Raw genomic sequence first — 20,694 nt, forward strand, 5'->3', positions numbered from 1 at the left:
ATCTATCTACCTATTTCTTTGTTTGTTTATTTACTTATTTATTTACTTGAGAGAGAGAGAGAGAGAATAGGCATGCCAGAGCCTCAAGCAACTGAAAACAGACTCCAGGTGCATGTGCTACCTTGTACATCTGGCTTTACATGGGTACTGGGGAATTAAATCTGGGTCCTTTGGCTTTGCCAGCAAGCACCTTAATCACTAAGCCATCTCTCTAGCCCATCTTTGGTATTCTAAAAATATTTGGTATTTTAAAAACTGATCTCTCAGGATATATAGCATTTAATTAGACCAAACCTATAGATTCAAACACTGTAACTAGTCAAATAAATTCTTCATTTTAGGACAGTTAAAAGCTCTACTTTTCTACAAACAGCCTATAAGATAAAGAGCTCTCCTTTACTTTCCGCAACCATTCAAATGCCTACTGCTTTGAGATTTCATTCCCATTTTATAATCCCTTGCTTACATCAACTTTTTGACTTCCATTTTTTTTAACTGAAATTATCACTAGCTCTCTCGCTATTTCATTTAAGAAAAATTCACAAATAATTGAGTTGCTTGTTCTTTATTCATTCTCCTCAGCTTTGATTCCACTACTCATGACTTGGCTATTCTCCCAAGCTGCAGATTCTGGTTAGGTGCAAATTTAATACAGATACATAATTATTGGGAAACTATAATGCATACATACATACGTATGTTACACACATATATAAAACTAACAGTTGTCAATTAAATTGAGTATTGCTGTGTTGTAAATTACTGGGTTCTAGGGCTGGAGAGATGGCTTAGTGGTTAAGCACTTGCCTGTGAAGCCTAAGGACCCTAGTTCAAAGCTCGATTCCCCAAGACCTACCTAAGTCATATGCACAGGTGGCGCAAGCATCTGGAGTTTGTTTGCAGTGGCTGAAGGTTCTTGCGCACCCATTCTCTCTCCCTCTCTCCCTCCCCTGTCACTCTCAAATAGATAAACAAAAAATTACTGTGCTCTAGACACCAAGACAGCCTTATGTATGTCATACTGTATAAAAATACCTATATATTTCAAATTATTTATTTGTTCATAATACTACTAAGTACTTTCCACATACTGAACTAAGCAGCGGGCAAAGAATAATGAACAAGGCACATTTAGTCTTGTTATGAACTCAATTTTATATTCAGTGATTAAACTATAGCCATATAGCATTATATATATATAAGCACATTTTAAAAGTCCTTAATAATTAAAAACACTTGAAAATTACTTAAGTTTTGGAGATGATTAAGGAAACAACTGATGGTATGCAAGAGCTTGTACCCATTGGAATTTTTAGGATTGTGTAAGTCAACTATTAAACATGGCCATTCCTTGAGATGAAGTTATATAAGCTTGTTATTCAAATTATAATCAAAACAAAGGGACAGATACTCAAAACTTATCACTTCACCATTATTTTATTATAGTTTATGATATATATGATATATTTACATCTACCCTATCTACATAGTGGTAATAATATACAAACAATACTTGCTATTCTGCATGTCCTTTCTGCTTTTAGCAAAATCACATTGGTAGTTTGAAACTGGTCATGACCAAGTTTTTATATCTCAGAAATAATCAAATACTGTAAAGCAGGCTTGGAAGTTCAAGAAAGCAGGCTGTTCAACAATTTACCAGCACACAGTGCATTAGTTACCCTTTTAAAATAGCAAATGCATTTTTAAATTCTTAGGTGCAAGTTTCTTTGATATATTAACATCACTTGCCTTCTAATACAGAGTTTTCTTTTATTACTTCTGGACAACTCTGGGACATCAACATGAATATGGGCTATGACATTAAGCCTAAGTTCCTTGTGCCCTTATTGAATGTCTTTCAGCCTATTTTCTGGTACAGCTATCACCTCTTACAGGATATATTAGCTCCTTGTCATCAGCTATCAGCTTTTCCTAAGCTCTGGGTTTTGAAGTAAGTTTATATTAAGTTCTTTAGAGCTATTAGTAAATATTATATCAGATATGGTATTTCCAATGTAAAACTGGTTATTGAACTTTGAGAAAGAACCTTTCTTAGACAATTTTCAATTCACACAGCTCCTTTTCCCTCATTTCCTGGTTTGGCCTAATTAGTAAAGTGTGTTTTGTTTTTGTTTTTGTTTTTCTTTGTTTTTTGAGGTAGGGTCTTTCTTGCTATATATAGCCCATGCTGACCTGGAATTCGCTGTGTGGTCTCAGGCTGACCTCAAATTCACTGCAATCCTCCTACCTCTGCGTCCCAAGTGCCAGGACTAAGGCATGTGCTGCCACACTCAGCTATTAGTAAAGTTTTGAAAAAGAAAGTTTAAGCCAAACATTGTTGATGTGAAACTTGCAAATCAATCTGTCATCACTGACTAAATTGGATTTTTAAGAAATATAAGAATCCCAAGACTTAAGAGGAAGTGGTAGGGGGGATTGCCATGAGTCCAATGCCATTCTGAAACTACCTAGTAAATTCCAGGTTAGTCTAAGCCAGAGTGAGACCTTACCTTTAAAAAAAAAAAAAAAAAGAAAAGAAAAGAAGGTAAAAGAAATAGAAGATGCTTACGAGAACACATAACATTGAAGAGATGTTGAAACGACTAAGTGTGCATAGTTTAAAGAGGCTTTAATGACTCGATCACGGAATTCCAGCAAATCCACTGCATCATTAAGAACATTACGAACCTAAGAAGGAAAAAAATGAAATACTAACAAACAACATTTTGAAAAATTACATTTTTAGTTAGGTAAGTTAGCAAGATTTTAGTATCTACAAAAACAAATATACCACATTAAAAATAATTCAACTAGGTATATGATGATATATTTGAGTATAAAAATCAACCAAGACAAAGTACAAATTTTAAAAATCTCTTAGAAATAAATAGAAAGACCTGTAAGGATTTTACCCTTTAAGCTAAACTGACTGATAAAGCAGTAGGGAGGAGTTAAGAGTGATAAAATGTTCTAAAAGTGAGATACAAAGGAGGGTGACATATAGAAGCTGGAAAGATACTGAATGATTTCTGCCCAAAAGAGTAAGAATATCTCTTTTTAGATTAGATTTTACTTTAAAATCTAAGTTCTATAAAAAGAGATATAATTGCTTTAAAAATCAAAGTGGAGGCGGCATCAGTTAAAAAGACACTGCATAGTAAAGAGCCAAGCTGCACAAAGTGGGGAAAGTATTTCCATGCCACTGTAAAGACAAAAACATAATATATGAGAACAGTAAGAATCAACTGAAAGGGGGAGATTTATATATGACACTCAAAAGTCTTACAGAAATTTGTAACAGACTAGTTTATGAGGATGTTAGCACTTGGAAGCATTGACTAAAATTATAAAGTTGAAGTTACCAACTCCAACAAATCAAAAAAAAATGTTGGGCAAGTATAACTTACCTAAGCTCTGGCGTGGTAATACACACCTTTAATCCAAGACTCAGGAGGCAGAGGTAGGAGAAACGCTTTGAATTTGAGGTTAGCCTAGTACTACAGAGTTACAGGTCAGCCTTGGCTAGAGTGAGACCCTACCTTAAAAAAAAAAAAATGGGTAAGATAGTATATTACAAGGTAAAGAGAGAAAAACTATACCTGAAAGTTAGTAAGTTTGTAAATTCTCCTAAATATATTACCATTTTCCCAAAAATAATGTGACAAAGCATTAATGAAAAAGGAAGTGGAAAGAGATATATGAAGTAAAGTCACATTTTCATGAATACTTCTTCCAAATATAGAAAGGGAAGAAGATAAAGTCACTTTTCCTCTAACTACTTTGCATCTGCTATGAACCAGAAAATATGCCTTCCTCAGACACCAAATCTGCTGGCACCTTGGTCTTGAACTTTCTCACTTCCAGAACTATGAGAAAAAAAAATTATTTACTTATAAGCTTCCCAGACTATTATATTTTGGGGATGCAGCATGAATAGCCTATAACCAGTATGTTATAATTTCATGATTTTCCACAATTATTATCAAATCAACAGGTAGCAAAATTACATCCATATTTACTCCTTCATCTAGTAATCACTGTTCTAGCATTCTATTTTCAACATAAATAAGCAAAACTGTGACACAGCACCTGTATAAGCTGATTACTTCAGCACTAGCAAATGACTTTCTGAAAACAGCCAAATGTCTACCAACAAGTTGATAAACTTGTACATTTACACATGATATAGAGCTGTGAAAAAAATGAATAACTATGGAGAAATGACCAGGATATAAATTAACATACATGATGCAAAATAGTAGTGCTTAGTATGCTATCTTCTGTCCAAGCAGGGAGGAATACTTAGATATATGGATGTGCTTATTTTTATTAAAAACAAGAACTATAGGGGGCTAGGAGATGGCACAGCAGTTAAAGCATTCTCCTGCAAAGCCAAAGGACTCTGATTCAATTCTCCACTACCCTCATAAAGCTAGATGCACAAGGTGGCAGTGGCGAGAGGCCCTGTGTGTTCATTTGCTCTGTCTCTTTCCCTCCCTCCCCCTGTCGCAACCTGCCTTTCTCTCATCTCTCTCAAATAAATAAACAAAACACTTTAAAAAAAGCAAGAAATATTAAATAACACTCATTAACAAATTATTAGAGTAATTCTGATATTGTTTTAAAAGTATGTTTTAAAATGCACGTGAAACTATTAATGTTCTTAGGAACCAAAATTTTCTTGTAAGAGAAAATAACTGAAATCAAACATCAGGAGTAAACCTGCATCCTCACACATGAATCAGAAATTTCAACACAAACTTATGATTTGCTTTTACTTATTAAAACCTAAAGCATTTTGTCTAGAAGTAATGATGAAATATGTAGCAATGAGCACATGTAGTGCCTACCTATGATCTCTAAATATTAAATACTTCCCTGCAGTGGAGGCAAGGCTTTCTTGGAAATATGGCTGAGTCCAAACCAAACTATAGGATCCAAACTGGAATAAACCCCTACCATAATGGCAAAATTGAACACACGATGGTAATCACTCAGAGAAGAACACTGGCTGTCCTGTTGCTCTTCTGCCTGTTTCTTTGAGATAAAGCCTTTCACTGAGCCCGGAGTGGTTGAGTTTGGTAGAATGGCTGACCAAGTCCCAGTTATTCTTGGGTCTCTGCTTCCCACAGGACTGGGGTTACAGACATGTGCAGCTAAGCCCAGCTGTTTATGTAGGTGGCTGGAAATCAAACTCAAGGCAAGTCAGCCTTTCATGCCTATGGAGCAAGAACTTACCTGCTGAATCCTCGTAATCATCCCTACAGTTACAAAACTATGGCATATCTGTTCTGGTTTTATGAAGTACTCATTACTCTGTTCAATTCAGTGCTACTCAAGAATTAACCTCCTGATACTAACATCATCTTGTACTTCTTTATAAGGAAATCTACAAAAGAAGCATGCAACATACCAGACATTAAGGAGACTATTGAAATCATGTCAAAAGAAAATAGACACTAACTCGCCAGAGATGGAACAAATTGAGCTTTAAAGAAAATAACTTCAGCTGGGTGTGGTGGTACATGCCTTTTATCACAGCACTCGGAAGGCAGAGGTAGGAGGATAACTGTGAACTGGAGGCCACCCTGAGATTACATAGTGAATTCCAGGCCATACCTCAACAAACAAACAAACAAACAAAAATAATAACTTCAACAGGTTTAAACAGATTTAAGATGTCTGGGCTGAAGAGATGGCTTAGCAGTTAAGGGCTTGCCTGTGAAGTCTAAGGACCTGGTTCAAGGCCCAATTACCCAGGACCCATGTAAGCCAGATGCACAAGGGGGTGCATGTGTCTGGAGTTTGTTTGCAGTGGCTGGAGGCCCTGATGCATCCATTCTCTCTCTCTCTCTCTCTCTCTCTCTGCCTCTTTCTGTCTCTATCGCTCTCAAATAAATAAATAAAAATTTTAAAAAATGGGCTGGAGAGATGGCTTAGTGGTTAAGCGCTTGCCTGTGAAGCCTAAGGACCCCGGTTCGAGGCTCGGTTCCCCAGGTCCCACGTTAGCCAGATGCACAAGGGGGCGCACGCGTCTGGAGTTCGTTTGCAGAGGCTGGAAGCCCTGGCGCGCCCATTCTCTCTCTCTTCCTCTATCTGTCTTTCTCTGTGTGTCTGTCGCTCTCAAATAAATAAATAAATTAATTAATTTTAAAAAAAGTAAAGAGACAACCAGACCCTTAACAGCATAATTGTCTCATGAAAAAAAAAATTTTTAAAAATGTTAATGTCTACAAGTTTATGATAACACCAATAACATGGGAGAAACTCACTGGGATTTCTAGAAAAATAACTCATTATTTGAAAATAGCTAAATAATGGAAATAATTAACATTTGTTTCATCTCAGGGCAATGAGAAATGATACAAAGTCACTGGATTATAGGCCTACTTCATAGGAGAGAATTCATGTAAGGTACTGAAAATCTAATCAAAAACCTATGGCTGGAGAGGTCATAAACCCTAGGGGGAACGACTACTGTTGTTTGGCTAATTGGATATAATATGCCTACCAAACTGCCCTCTAAATACTTATGTTTATGCCCATATATTAGTGCTGCTCTCAGTTTTGATTAGAGAAGCTTCTCTTTTCAGGTGGTGGTATCCACTGGAGTGACTCAAAACTCACAAAGTGCTGAAAAGTGACAGTGGGTTGTTCAGCACTGTTGCAGTAAGGATTGCACTGCTAGCAGAAATCACCCAACCAAGAGCAGCTTTTGGGAAAAAAGGTTTAGCTTACAGACTCAAGGGGAAGCTCCATGTTGGCAGGGGAAATTGATAGTATGAACAGGTGGGCATCACCCCAGCCCAACATCAGGTGGACAATAGCAACAGGAAGAGTGTACCAAACACTGGCAAGGGGAAACTAGCTATAAAACCCATAAGCCTGCCCCCAACAATACACTCCAGAAGGTATTAATTCCCAAATCTCCATCAGCTGGGAACCTAGCATTCAGAACACCTAAGTTTATGGGGAACACCTGAATCAAACCACCACAAGCATTAAGTGAGACATCTCTATTATACCCTCCAAGGCTCAGGGACCACTGAAGATGAGGTGGCAGAAAGAATGTAAGAGCCAAAGGAAGGGGAGAGTGCTTACAACACTATCTTCTAGACACAAAGTGGCCTTGATGTTCATAACCTCACAGTGGCTGATGCTACATACAAAAGATTTGCATAAAGCCGGGCGTGGTGGCGCACGCCTTTAATCCCAGCACTCGGGAGGCAGAGGTAGGAGGATCGCTGAGAGTTCGAGGCCACCCTGAGACTACATAGTGAATTCCAGGTCAGCCTGAGCCAGAGTGAGACCCTAACTCGAAAAACCAAAAAAAAAAAAAAAAAGATTTGCATAATAGGAGGTGTGGTGGTTTGATTCAGGTGTCCCCCATAAACTTAGGTGTTGTGAATGCTAGGTCCCCAGCTGATGGAGATTTGGGAATTAATGCCTCCTGGAGGGAGTGTATTGTTGGGGGCGGGCTTATGAATGTTATAGCTAGTTTCCCCTTGCTAGTGTTTGGCACACCCTCCCGTTGCTGTGGTTCACCTTATGTTGGCCAGGGGGTGATGTACACCCTCTGCTCATGCCATCGTTTTCCCCTGCCATTGTGGAGCTTCCCCTCAAGCCTGTAAGCCAAAATAAATCTCTTTTTCCCAAAAGCTGTTCTTGGTTGGGTGATTTCTACCAGCAATCAAACCGGACTGCAACAGGAAGGGAAAAGTATGACATCAAAATAGAAGAGACTAATTGGAAAGAAAAAGGGATTCATTGAAGGGGGAATCTAGAAGGGAGAAAGGGGGTGATGGGGAGGGGATTATGATCATAGTATGTTATCTATACTTATGGAAGTTGGTAATAAAATGTTAAAATACAAAGATGGGCAACATTCCTGCAGAACAACATTTTATACTGTCCTTTGACCCCACACACAACAAACATACACACACATGCACACATACCTGAACCCATGTACTTGCACACAGATGCACACACACACTCATAAACACTCTAAAAAATTAAAGGACAGCATACATCAGTAGTCTTAGGACATGATATCCAGCCAAACTGAATGTTAATTCACTTTTAGGAAAATTTACTATTTTTTAAAAACCTCTGCTATTATCCAGATTACAAGAGACTCTTAGGTTACATATTTGCATAAAGTTTCACTAGAGATGCCAGTGTGTGTGTGTGTGTGTGTGTGTGTGTGTGTGTGTGTGTGTGTGTGTTGAGAGAGAGAGAGAGAGAATAAGAGCATATTTGGCAGGACAGAACCAAATCAGAAGAAAACACCATAGTCATAATACCTAAACTAAAGACAGAACAGTGATCACTCTTGCAGTTTCAAAATTGTGGTGAGTCTCAAGTAGAATTACTGTGTTGTGAATTGTAAGATACATCCATTATCTGTTCAATTAAGGGCTGCTATAGTATTAATCCCCTGATACTCTTATATCACCTTATTCTTCACAATATTTAGATGCTTCAGTTTGACATAAATCCAAAAATTTCTAAAGACTCACTTAATCCTATGCATACCTGCACTAATAGCAGTAGCTATATATAGCTTATTTTTGCTTCACAATCATCTCATTTAATCCTCAAAACCACTCCATTAGTAACTCTTTACAAGATATAAAGTGACTAAGATCAGATCCTCTTGAACTGTAGCAACAAAGAAAAATAAAATCCATGTCAAAACAACAATAAACAGGGCTGGAGAGATGGCTTAGCAGTTAAGTGCTTGCCTGTGCAGCCTGAGGACCCTGGTTCAAGGCTTCATTCCCCAGTATCCATGTAAGCCAGATGCACAAGATGGCACATGCATCTGCAGTTTGCAGTGGCTGAAGGCCCTGGTGCACCCATTCTTTCTCTCTCTCTTTTTCTCTCTGTTGTTCTCAAATAAATAAATAAATAAATTTAAATAAAACAAGAAACAATCAACTGAGCTTAATACCCAGAGACTGTCTCAGCACCCTTTTCCTCCTATACGCTTCCTCTTGACAAAAACATATCTATGTGTTTTAGAAAGACTAATCCATTGGAATGTACCCATAGGCAAGAGATAGATGAGAAGCCTTCTATCCTGCTGTTTCCCACAAACCTGAGGTGCGGGGAGATAATGACACTTGTTACTGAGAAATGGAACTGTCATGTCATAGTCCACATTTAAAATACAGTCTCCACATGATCTGTACTTTATGACTTAGTGGAACAATAGTTCTTAAAGATTCTGCTTACTTCCTAGGAAACTGTAAAACTTTAAAACTTGCAAACAAAAATTTGTGATCAGAGATGAGATGTCTCAGTTGGTAAAGTGCTTGTTGCTGAAGCAAGAAGACCTGAGTTCAGATCCCCAGCACCAACATAAATCCCAGGCAGGCATGGTGGTACCTGTAATTCTAGAGCTCAAGAGGTAGCAGTAGAGCTTACTGGTTAGCGAGATGGGCTCTGGGTTCAAGTGAGAGACCTTGTCACAATAAACAAGGTGAAGAGAGATTGAGGAAGACACCAAACATTAACCTCTGGCTTCCTACAAGTGCACTCTCACACATGAACACATCGTACTCATATACACAAGCAAAAAAAGGAAAAAAGTGGGGGGGCTGGAGAGATGGCTTAGTGGTTAAGTGTTTGCCCATGAAGCCAAAGGACCCCAGTTTGAGGCTCAATTCCCCAGGACCCACATAAGCCAGATGCATAAGGTGGCACATGTATCTGGAGTTTGTTTTCAGTGGCAAGAGGCCCTGGTGTACCCATTCTCTCTTTTTCTCTCTTTCCCTCTGTCACTCTCAAATAAGTAAATAAATAAAAACAAACAAACAAACAAAAAGTTGGACTACTCAGTCCTCTGGGAATCCCCCTCACGACAAAAGAAAATGAGGAGCTTTTAAGAAGTAGTCCCAAGAAAGAATCTTCCAAAGGAGTCTTTCCTAGAAAGGAGAGCCAGTTACCCATTGACCAAACAGCTAAGATTGTAAAGGGGCTCTGGGGATACTGTAGTCCAGCAAGGCTTCAGGTTTGGATTTGGTAATCACTGTGTGTTGTTTCCCTTTCTCCCATTTTCCAAATGTTTTTTATTGCAGCCACCTCTTTTCCATTCATTCTTGTACATTGGGAATATGGAAAGGGGAAGGAAGGGGTAAAGTGACACATATCTGAAGTACACATATATGACTAAGGACATGCTTGTGTGGTACCAGCTTAGGAGGGAGCCTCAAAGGTTCTCACCTCTGCTGTTTACAACCCTGCATAATCTCTGCTTCCATATGGATTGGACCTAGTAGCTTACTTCTAATGAACAGAATGTGGCAAAATTAATGGTGTTAGGTAGGTAGACAGGCATGAGCATGCTTACAGGCCACTGAAGATGGACCCTTCTCTGATAATCAGCTCTGGACCCCACTTTCTCTTTCCCTGCTGAAGGGACAAGGCTGGAGGTATCAGGGCTTTGTTGAGAAAAGCTAATTCCTCCTTGCTAAAGAAAGGAATTTTACCCTGCCTCTGATCTGGCAGAGAGAGATGACATTCAAAACGATCCAAAACATAATATTACAAAGAAATAACTTCCTTTAAGACTTAATCCAACTGGGCCTGTCAACCATCAAGCCAAGAGATCATCCCTCAAGAAAGCTGATTCACCAGAAGACATGCAAATGAGATGGTGGTACGGGAATTACTCTGGAATAATTAGTTCAACACCAATGAGAGAGGAGTTCATTTATCTGGGGACCACAGTTGGAATTGCTCCCAAAGAAACTTTGGCCCCAAGCTGAGATTTTACTTTCATTTTATAGGTTTCGTAGCCATGGAGAGGGGTAAGCAGGCAGAGGGAGAGTATAGAAGCAAAATGTGGCAATTAGCTGAGTTAGCTTGTGTGGTATATATTGTTCCAAAACATTTTTCAAAACATGCATATCATTCATTCCCATAGTTGGGTCGACCTAAACATGAACTTCATTTTACTCCAATTTAGTCTAAACTGTTCTTCCCTCTTATTGCCCCTCTGGGCCCTTCCTGGACAGTTCTCTTTTATGGAATTTTTCATCTGCTGACAAAGGTAAGTTCATCCCCTTAGCAGTTAACTCTTACAGTAACTCAGTGGATCAACTGAACTTTCAGCTTCTTTTCTATCACAATGGGAGAAATAACTATTGCTTTAGAGAGATAACGTACATATATATGAAGAATTATGAACCCTTTCTGTTTTTGTTGAGTTCATGTTTCCTAACTGCCATAGCTATATAATCAGCCTCTTCACACTCCTGCCTGAGAGGTCACCAAGCCATGACAGACTGAAACCCCTGAACTATGAGCCAGAATAAATCTTTCTGTAAGTTGTCTCTGTCAGGTACTCTGTCACAGTGACAAAAAAAGTAACTAACACATAACTGACTATGCACCAGTAAGTAAACAACCAAAGGTATGGTGATTTGGGTATAAAATGTCCCCCACAGTCCCTGGTGCCAGAATGCTGCTGGCACCTTTGGGAAGTAAAATTTTGCTGGAGGAGATGTGTCACTGGGAATGGCCTTGGGATTTTATAGTCCATCCCCACTTGTCAGTGTTAGCAAGCTCAGTATAGTTCATTCTTGCTGCTATGGAGATCTGATGCCCAGCTGTCTGCTCCTGCCATGCTTTCCCTACCATAAATAAATTTGCCATCAAAATTATAAACTGGAGGGATGGAGAGGTGGCTTAGCGGTTAAGCGCTTGCCTATGAAGCCTAAGGACCCCGGTTCGAGGCTCGGTTCCCCAGGTCCCATGTTAGCCAGATGCACAAGGGGGCGCACGCGTCTGGAGTTCGTTTGCAGAGGCTGGAAGCCCTGGCGCGCCCATTCTCTCTCTCCCTCTAACTGTCTTTCTCTCTGTGTCTGTCGCTCTCAAATAAATAAATAAAAATTTAAAAAATTATAAACTGGAAAAAAATCCCATTCCTTCCATAATGTTCTACTCAGGTGTTTTGTGCCAGCAATGTGAAGTTAGCTGTTACCAAAAAGAAAAAAAAAAAAAAAGACTATAGAGTGGATATCTTTTATTTTTTCTTTGGTTAGCATAGAATCACACTGTATCATTCCTGGTAAATATGCCTTGATTCTCCTTTAGAAGACCATCTCTTCTATTAGACTCAGTGACTACAGCCCGGACTGACCTGGAATTCATTCTGTAGTCCTAGGCTGGCCTCAAACTCACAGCAATCCTCCTACCTCTGCCTCCTAAGAACTGGGATTAAAGACATGCACCACCATGCCCAGACATAAGAAAAAATTTAAAACTCAGGTTAAATAAATTTATCCTAAGTAAAACAATTCAATCCAAGAAATGAAAAAAAATAAATATAAATAAATGGGGACTGGAGAAATGGCTTAGCAGTTAAGGCACTTGCCTTTGAAGCCTGAGGACCCAGGTTCAATTCCCCAGTACCGACAAAGGACAGATGCACAAGGCGTTGCATACATCTGGAGTTCATTTGCAGTGGCTGGAGGCCCTGGCATGCCCATTCTCTCTATCTGCCTTCCAATCTCTCTCTCTATCTCTCTCTCTCTAAATAAGTAAATTAATTAAAAAAATTAATCTGAGGCTGGAGAGATGGCTTAGTGGTAAAGGCATTTGCCTGCAAAGCCTAACAACTGGAGTTTGATTCCTCAGTACCCACATAAAGCCAGATGTACAAACTGGCACATGCCAATGTAGTTCTTTGCAGTGGCTAGAGGACCTGTAGCATCCATTCTCTCTGTCTGTCTCTCTTCTCTCTTTCTGCTTGCAAACAAATAAATAAATAGTTTTTTTTAAAAAAAAAACAGAGGCTGGAGAGATGGCTTAGTCATTAAGGTGCTTGCGTGTGAAAGCTAAGGGCCAAGGTTCAATTCCCTCAGGGCCCACATAAGCCAGATGCAGAAGGTGGTGCATGCATATGGAATTTACCTGCAGTGGCTTGAGGCTCTGGTGTGCCCATTCTCTTTATCTGCCTCTTTCTCCCTTGCTCCAATAAATAAATAAATATACTTAAAAAGTTAAAAAAAAACAAACAATTTAATCCTGCTGGTAACCAGCAGGGCAGGCCTGCTTTGACTTGGCTTCTGGCATTAAATGTAACTTGTTCCTATTTGTCTTCACTTCAAGCCACCTCCTTAATTGAATCTACATTACCAAAAGGCTTCAATTGTCACTAACCTTCCCTAAACCCATCACCACTGTATCTCTGTACATTCAGATTCTCCTTCAGATAAAAGTTCTAATCTTATGTCATGAAAAAGTAGCTATTAGCATAGTGAATACATTTCAAATGTAACTGGGTATCTATAAGCCTGAGTAAATACAACTGACAAGGATAATCTGTAGAGTGAACTAAAATGAAAACAAGCAGGTTAAATCAGCCTCGCAACATAACCATACCTGCATGGTCCTTCTCTTGGTTAACGTTACTTGAAAATTTTTCCACTCCCAGTGCTGCTCCACCACGTGTGCAAAAACAACATGCCCATTTCCACAGGCTCCAGCAATCTGAGTGCCATCAATTGACCATGCAATATTAAATATACTGCCAGTGTTGGGTTTTTCTAAAGCATACGACCACTACAAGGGAAATAAAGAAGGAAAAATTAATTTATAAAAAAGTAACAACTTTTTGGGGGGCTAGAGAGATGGTTTAGCAGTTAAGATGCTTTCTTATGAAGCTAAGGACTCTGGTTCAATTCCCCAAAACCCATGTAAGCCAGATACACATGATGGCACATGCATCTGGAGTTCGTTTGCAGTGTGGTTAGAGGTCCTAGTATGCACTCTCTCTCTAATAATAAATAAAAAATATTTATTTTTTAAAAATGTTTTTAAATGTAACAACTTTTAAATTAATATAGTGAGGTAATTTTTTTTAAATTTTTATTTATTTATTTGAGAGCGACACACACAGAGAGAAAGACAGATAGAGGGAGAGAGAGAATGGGCGCGCCAGGGCTTCCAACCTCTGCAAACGAACTCCAGACGCGTGTGCCCCCTTGTGCATCTGTCTAACGCGGGACCTGGGGAACCGAGCCTCAAACCGGGGTCCTTAGGCTTCACAGGCAAGCGTTTAACCGCTAAGCCATCTCTCCAGCCCTAGTGAGGTAATTTTTGAGGGAATTATTTAAATACTTTTCATAATAAAATTATACTATGCAGAATAGAAGATACAAATAATGTTAAAGTGTCCCGCAGAAACACAACAAAACAGTATATGAAATCTCATGAGAACTGCAAAAAAAACACACCATTTTAATCCATATGATTACTTTTAAGTAATAATACTGAAAATATTCTATAGAAAAAGTATTTTATTCTGAGGTTCTATGGTCTATATCTAAAATAACTTTGGTTATGATATTTCACGAATGTCACAAAAACATTTAATCATGCAATGTAAAACATTTGATAACAATTCTAAACCAGGAAAGTATTAGATAAATGAATATATTTCCTTTTTCAGAACATACTAAATATAACATTTTAGAACTTATGTGAGAAAGTTATGAAGGAATTAGAATTAATGAGCAGCAATAAGGACAAGACACTGTTGCATGTATGTAAGAAAACCACAAACTTTTATTTTATTTTATCCTATTTTATTTATTTCAGAAAGAGAGAGAGAGAAGGAGAGGGACTATGGACAACACCAGGGCTCTTTCCATTGCAAACAAACTCCAGACACATGCACTATGATGTGCATCTAGCTTTACATGGGTGCTGGGGAATCGAACCTAAGCCATGAGGCTTTGAAAGCAAGTAACTTTAACCACTAAGCCATCTCTCCAGCTCAAAAGCCACAAACTTTCTGACAGATGGTTTTAGATGCATTTTCTTTCATTTTTTTAGGTGTAACATATGCATGTGCTAAAAGGGTGTTTTACCAACTCAATTGAGCTTACACACATATTTTCTTTCAATTCTTCCAACCTTATAGTTAAATTGTCTTTAATTTTGTTGTTGATTTAGCTGGGGGGTTTTGTTTGTTTGTTTTTGTTTGTTTGTTTTTTTGAGGTAGGGTCTCACTCTAGCTCAGGCTGACCTGGAATTCACTGTGTAGTCTCAGGGTGGCCTTGAACTCATGGTGATCCTCCTACCTTTGCCTCCCAAGAGCTGGTATTAAAGGCGTGAGCTACCACGCCCGACTTTAGCTGGGTATTTTTGTTTTGTTTTACATAATTACTTCTTCAGAAATATTCACTATTTGCTTATGAGGGCATAGCTCATTGTAAATCACATGCTTAGCATGTGAGGTCCCAGGTTCAATCCCTATTAGCAAGTAAAGCAAGTATGAACAAAAGCACATCATTTACAAATATGGGACCACTCTAATAATTGTGGGGAAAATGAAAAAATACAGAAAAGATTCACTAATTCATATAACCATAAAAGAATTTAAGTTCCTATTAAAAGTTTTAGGCTGGGTGTGGTGGCACAACACCTTTAATTCAAGCAAGGGAGGCAGAGGTAGTAGAACTTCCATGAGTTCAAGGCCACCCTGAATTCCCGATCAACCTGGAGTAGAGCAAGACCCTACCTTGAAAACCCGAAAATAAATAAATAAGTAAGTTCGAACATAAGGACTGAAGAGATAACTCAGTGGTTAAGGCACTTTCCTGCAAAGCCTAATGACTCAGGTTTGATTTCCCAGTACCCACATAAAGCCAGATCCACAAAGAGGCACATGCATCTGCAGTTTGTTTGCCATGGCTGGAAGCCCTCCCTTGCTCAATTCTATCTTCTATCACTCTCTGCTTGCAAATAAATAAATATTTTTTTTAAAGTTCAAACAAAAAATACCAAAGAACTCTCTTACTTTTTGTTGAACCTTTTTTTTTTTAAAGATACTTCTCCACTTCCTGTCAACCCCTAATTGTTGCTTAGTGGCTCAAGGAAAAGATCTATGAAACCAAAGATATTGAACAAACCACAAGCTGTTGTTCATCTTTCATATGAAAACATTACAAGCCTTTCCTTTTCTGAAATTTAAAATATATTTTTTGAGGTAGGGTCTCACTATAACACAGGCTGATATAGAACTCATTCTGTAGACCCAGAATGGCCTCAAACTCACAGCAATACATGCATAGCACAAATAAATTTGTAAAAGAATATATGTAATATATATAATAAATATAAATACATCCTGACTTCCACATACATGCACACACACATGCATATGGACACATATGTGCACCAAATACATATGGACATGCACACATATATGCATGGACACTACACATACACATGCATAAAAAAGAGTTTCTTAGATCGAAGGAAAGCTAATGGGATAGATTTGTTATCAATAAGAAAGTAACGTAAAAAAAAAAAAAAGAGGGCTGGAGAGATGGCTTAGTGGTTAGGTGCTTGCCTGTGAAGCTTAAGGACCCTGGTTCGAGGCTCAAATCCCCAGGGCCCACGTAAGCCAGGTGCACAAGGTAGCACATGCATCTGGATTTTGTGTGCAGTGCCTGGAGGCCTTGGCACGCCCATTCTCTCTCTATCTATCTGTCTCTTTCTTTGTCTGTCTGTCACTTTCAAATAAATAAAATCAACAAAAAAATTTTAAATAAAAAAAGTAATAATAAAAAAAAAAGCCAGGCATGGTTGCACAAGCCTTTAATTCCAGTACTCTGGAGGCTGAGGTAGGAGGATCGCTGTGAATTCGAGGCCAGCCTGAGACTACATAGTGAGTTCCAGGTCAACCTGAGCTAGAGTGAGACCCTACTTTGATAAAAGAAAAGAAAAAAATGGGCTACATAGCTTATTAGTTAAGGTACTTGCCTGCAAAGCTTAAGGACCCAGGTGCGATTCCCCAGTATAAAAGCCAGATGCACAAGGTAATGCATGTGTTTGGAGTTTGTTTGCAGTGGCTTAAAGGCCCTGGCACACATATCCCCCCCTCACCCCACTTCTCTATCTGCCTCTCAAATAAATAAATAAATAAAATGTGTACATGTTTTGAAAAAAAAGAAAGAAAAGAAAAAGTAATGAATTCTTTGAATTATTTTCCCTGAACATTCTATCAACTAACTCATTGCTAAGCTTGCCCTGAATTGTAGTTAACAAAGCCAACAGATTGCATTATATTTTGTTATTGCTATAACAAATTGTCACAAATTTAAACTTAACACATGGTTATCTTAAAAATTCTTTAGGTCATAAATCCAAATGGATTTCACAAAATACAATTAAGGTACTGGTATAGCTGTGTCCCTCTGTGAAGGGTCTGGGGAATGGTCTACTTCACTTAGGTGCTGGAAGTACCTAAAATCAGTTCATTGCAACTGTAGATTTGAGGTCCCTTTTTCCTGGCTTGCCATTTGTTGCATCTAAAAGCCACCTGCATTCTTTGGCTTGTAGTCCCTCCCTCCTATTTAAAGCCAGCAACAGCAGGTTAGCTACTCTTACTTTGACTATCTCCTCCTCCCAGCTGGTAAGAACCTACTGTTAAGTAGTTAGACTGGGCCACTCAATAATCTAGAATAATTTACCATCTAAAATTTCAATACCCTTAATCATATCTGTAAGACTCCTTTTTTTCCCATTTAAAGCACCATTTTTTTTTTTTTCAAAGTAGGGTCTCTCTCTAGCTCAGGCTGACCTGGAATTCACTATTTAGTCTCAGGGTGGCTTTGAACTCATGGCGATCCTCCTACCTCTGCCTCCCGAGTGCTGGGATTATAAGCATGCACCACCACACCGGGTTAAAGCAGCATATTTATAGGATCTGGGGATTAGTGTTTAGGCATCTTTGAGAGCCCATTATGTAGCCTACCACAAAATTATTTTAAGGGCTAGGAGAGATGGCTTAGGGGTTAAGATGCTTGTCTGCAAAGCCTCAGGACCCAGGTTCAATTCCCCAGTACCCCCAGAAGCCATATGCACAAAATAGCACATGTGTCTGGAGTTTGTGTGCAGTGCTAGAGGCCCTGGTGTGCCCATTCTTTCTCTCTATCTATGTGCCTCTTTCTTTCTCTAATAAATAAATAAAATAAATTATTTTTAAAATTATTTTAAGAAAAACATAACAATCAATTTGTGAACTTCAGATGCCTATTCATTTCTTTCCCTTGAGGAGTTGGATTCAGAGAACAGTATGAACAAAAAACATTTTGGTCATTTTTTAAAAACAGTTTGAGGTTTGTGGTTTGGGCTTCTAAGGCTTTTTATTATCTATGAAATAAATATTGAATAATAATTTGACTGTGTTGTCACCATGTTGTTGATCATGTGGTATTAGATTAACAAGGATTTCCAAAAGAAACCATTTTATTAAACAGTTTACTTTTTGAAGGGTTAATAGTTTTCCCTGAAAACTAGAGGGAACTAAAGAGTGAATAACTATCCCTAAGACAACAAGTTTATAAAGCAGCAGTGGAGGCATTCAGCCCTGACTGGCCTGACAACTCCCCTTAACTCAGAAAACCTTGAAGAAGCCTATTCTGAGCAAGGACACAAGCAGCTACAAGTTCCTTATCTACTGCACTTGGCACAATCTGTTTGTCTTAGGGTCCTCCTTGTAAGTTTGAACCTCAGCCTCACTCAGTGCTTCAGCCTTCATCCCACAGGAAGGCTGCTGCCCCTTGGCTTCTCTCAATAAACAGTTTGTCTGTAGAGATCAAGTCTCATGTTCTCTTTTGCTTTTCTTTTTTTTTTAATATTTTATTTTTATTTATTTATTTGACAGCAAAAGAAAGAGAGAAAGAGAGAGAGAGAGGGAATGGGCATGCCAAGGCCTCCAGCCACTGCAAACAAACTCCAAACACATGTGCCACCTTGTGCATCTGGCTAACGTGAGTCCTGGGGAATTGAACCAGGGTCTTTTGGCTTTGCAGGCAAATGTTTTATCTGCTAAGCCATCCCTCCAGCCCCTCTTTTGCTTTTCTCTTACACTTTCCAAGAGAAAAAAAACACGTTACAAAAAATCACTGAGATTATAGTAAGAAAAAGAAAACTATGGTTTTTCAAGACCATTTCCTAGTAACAAGAAAAATTAGACTACAGGTATGACATTAATAGCTTCCTCAGAGAAAGCATGATATTTTACTATTGGGGGAAACATGGATATCTTATCACTGTGGACAACATGGACATCTGACCACTGGTGGAAACATGGATATCTTAGTATTGAGAAAGGTGGACATCTTACCACTGGGGGAAACATGGACATCTTAGTATTGGGGAAAAGTCTTCAACAGCAATTTTAACTGGACAAATCAACAGTCCCGTACAGATGATATGAGATGTGGCCTATGATCTAGAAAAGTCTATGGAATGCTTAAAGGGAGGAAGGGTGAGGAAAGAAAAGACATTTAACTCAAGGAAATAAAATAACACCTCTTGCTTATATTAAGAGATTTAATTTTATTACTTGACTGTTATTCCTAGCAACAGCTCATTCAGATGTACTTGAGTTTGGTTTGCAGGGTGTTTATGAGCAGAAGGAAACAATAGCACTCCTCCCCAGTGAACAAGGATAGGAAGATGGCATACTGCAGGTCATGTGTTGTCCCCAGATTAGCCATGTGTGCATATGACAGGAGTATGTGCATGATTTTAGTATGTATACACAGAAAGCAGGAAACATCTGTAAACTAAAGTCAAATTCGGTGTTCCTAGACATAGTCTTAGATTTTTTAGGTACCAATATCATAAAAAAGCAATGAAGGGCTAGGGAAATGGCTCAGCAGGTAAAGGTTTGCAAAGCCTGCTGTTGGCCTGGGTTCAATTCCCCAGTACCCATGTAAACCCAGATGCACAAAATGCCACATGCATCTTGATTGAGATCATCTGCAGGAGCAAGAGTCCCTGGTACACTCATTCTCACTCATATCCTCTTTCTGTTTCTAATAATAATTTTTTTTGTAATTTGATTAAATATATTTTTATTACTTATAAAACAAAAAAATCCATGAGAAAGGTGCTAGGATGTTTTTCCTCCATTGTTTTACTTATCTCAAGGCTTACCCTGAGTATGGGACCAGCCTTTTTCAGGCCAAAATGCACATCTGTTTATATGTAATTTTTTAATGTAAAAATTTTATTGATAACTTCTACACTTATAGACAATAAACCATAAATCTCTCCCCTCCCACTTTTTCTTATACAACTCCACTCTCCATCATATCCCCTCCCTCTCTCCACTAGTCTCTCTTTTATTTTGATGTTATCGTCTTCTGGTCTTGTGAAAGCAGTGCTAGGCACTGTGAGGTGGTGGATTTCGAGGCCAATTTCTGTCTGGACAGTTGCAATGTAAGGTGTCATAGCCTTCCTTTGGCTCTTACATTCCTTCTGCCACCTTGTCCACAATGTATCCTGAGCCTTGGAGGGTGTAATAGAGATATTTCAGTGCTGGACACTCCTCAGTCACTTCTTCTCAGCACTATGTTGTTGCCTTTTGAATCATACCAGTGGTCACCACCATCTGAAAAGAGAACCTTCTCGAACCAAAAGTGAAAGTAGTATTAATATATAAATATTAAGTACATAAAGAGCAATTGGGTGACCATAATATATGCATTTAGACAGACAAGACCAGGCTTTACACCCCTAAAGCTAATGACCTCCACTGCCATAGACTTTTGATTAGATTTTCAATTAGAGAGCAGTTGGTTCCCCACAGAACAGATATGCCACTATTGCACTCACATTTGGTCATTTGGCCTGTCTGACCAAACTTGAGGCTTC

General features: G+C 38.6%; 1 protein-coding gene across 2 annotated transcripts in view; it reads right to left on the minus strand.

Moving 5' to 3' along the window:
- Ift80 (intraflagellar transport 80) overlaps positions 1–20,694 on the minus strand; it is a 166,211-nt gene that overhangs the window by 63,686 nt on the left and 81,831 nt on the right. For both annotated transcript variants that reach the window (XM_045161163.1, XM_004652385.2), the window contains exons 9-10: positions 13,399–13,578; positions 2,573–2,691 (exon numbers count right to left, since the gene is read on the minus strand). In XM_045161163.1, coding sequence (XP_045017098.1) covers positions 2,573–2,691; positions 13,399–13,578 — 299 coding nt within the window. The remainder of the gene's footprint in view (positions 1–2,572; positions 2,692–13,398; positions 13,579–20,694) is intronic.

The sequence above is a fragment of the Jaculus jaculus genome, chromosome 11 (assembly GCF_020740685.1).
Source record: "Jaculus jaculus isolate mJacJac1 chromosome 11, mJacJac1.mat.Y.cur, whole genome shotgun sequence".
Lineage (NCBI taxonomy): Eukaryota > Metazoa > Chordata > Mammalia > Rodentia > Dipodidae > Jaculus > Jaculus jaculus.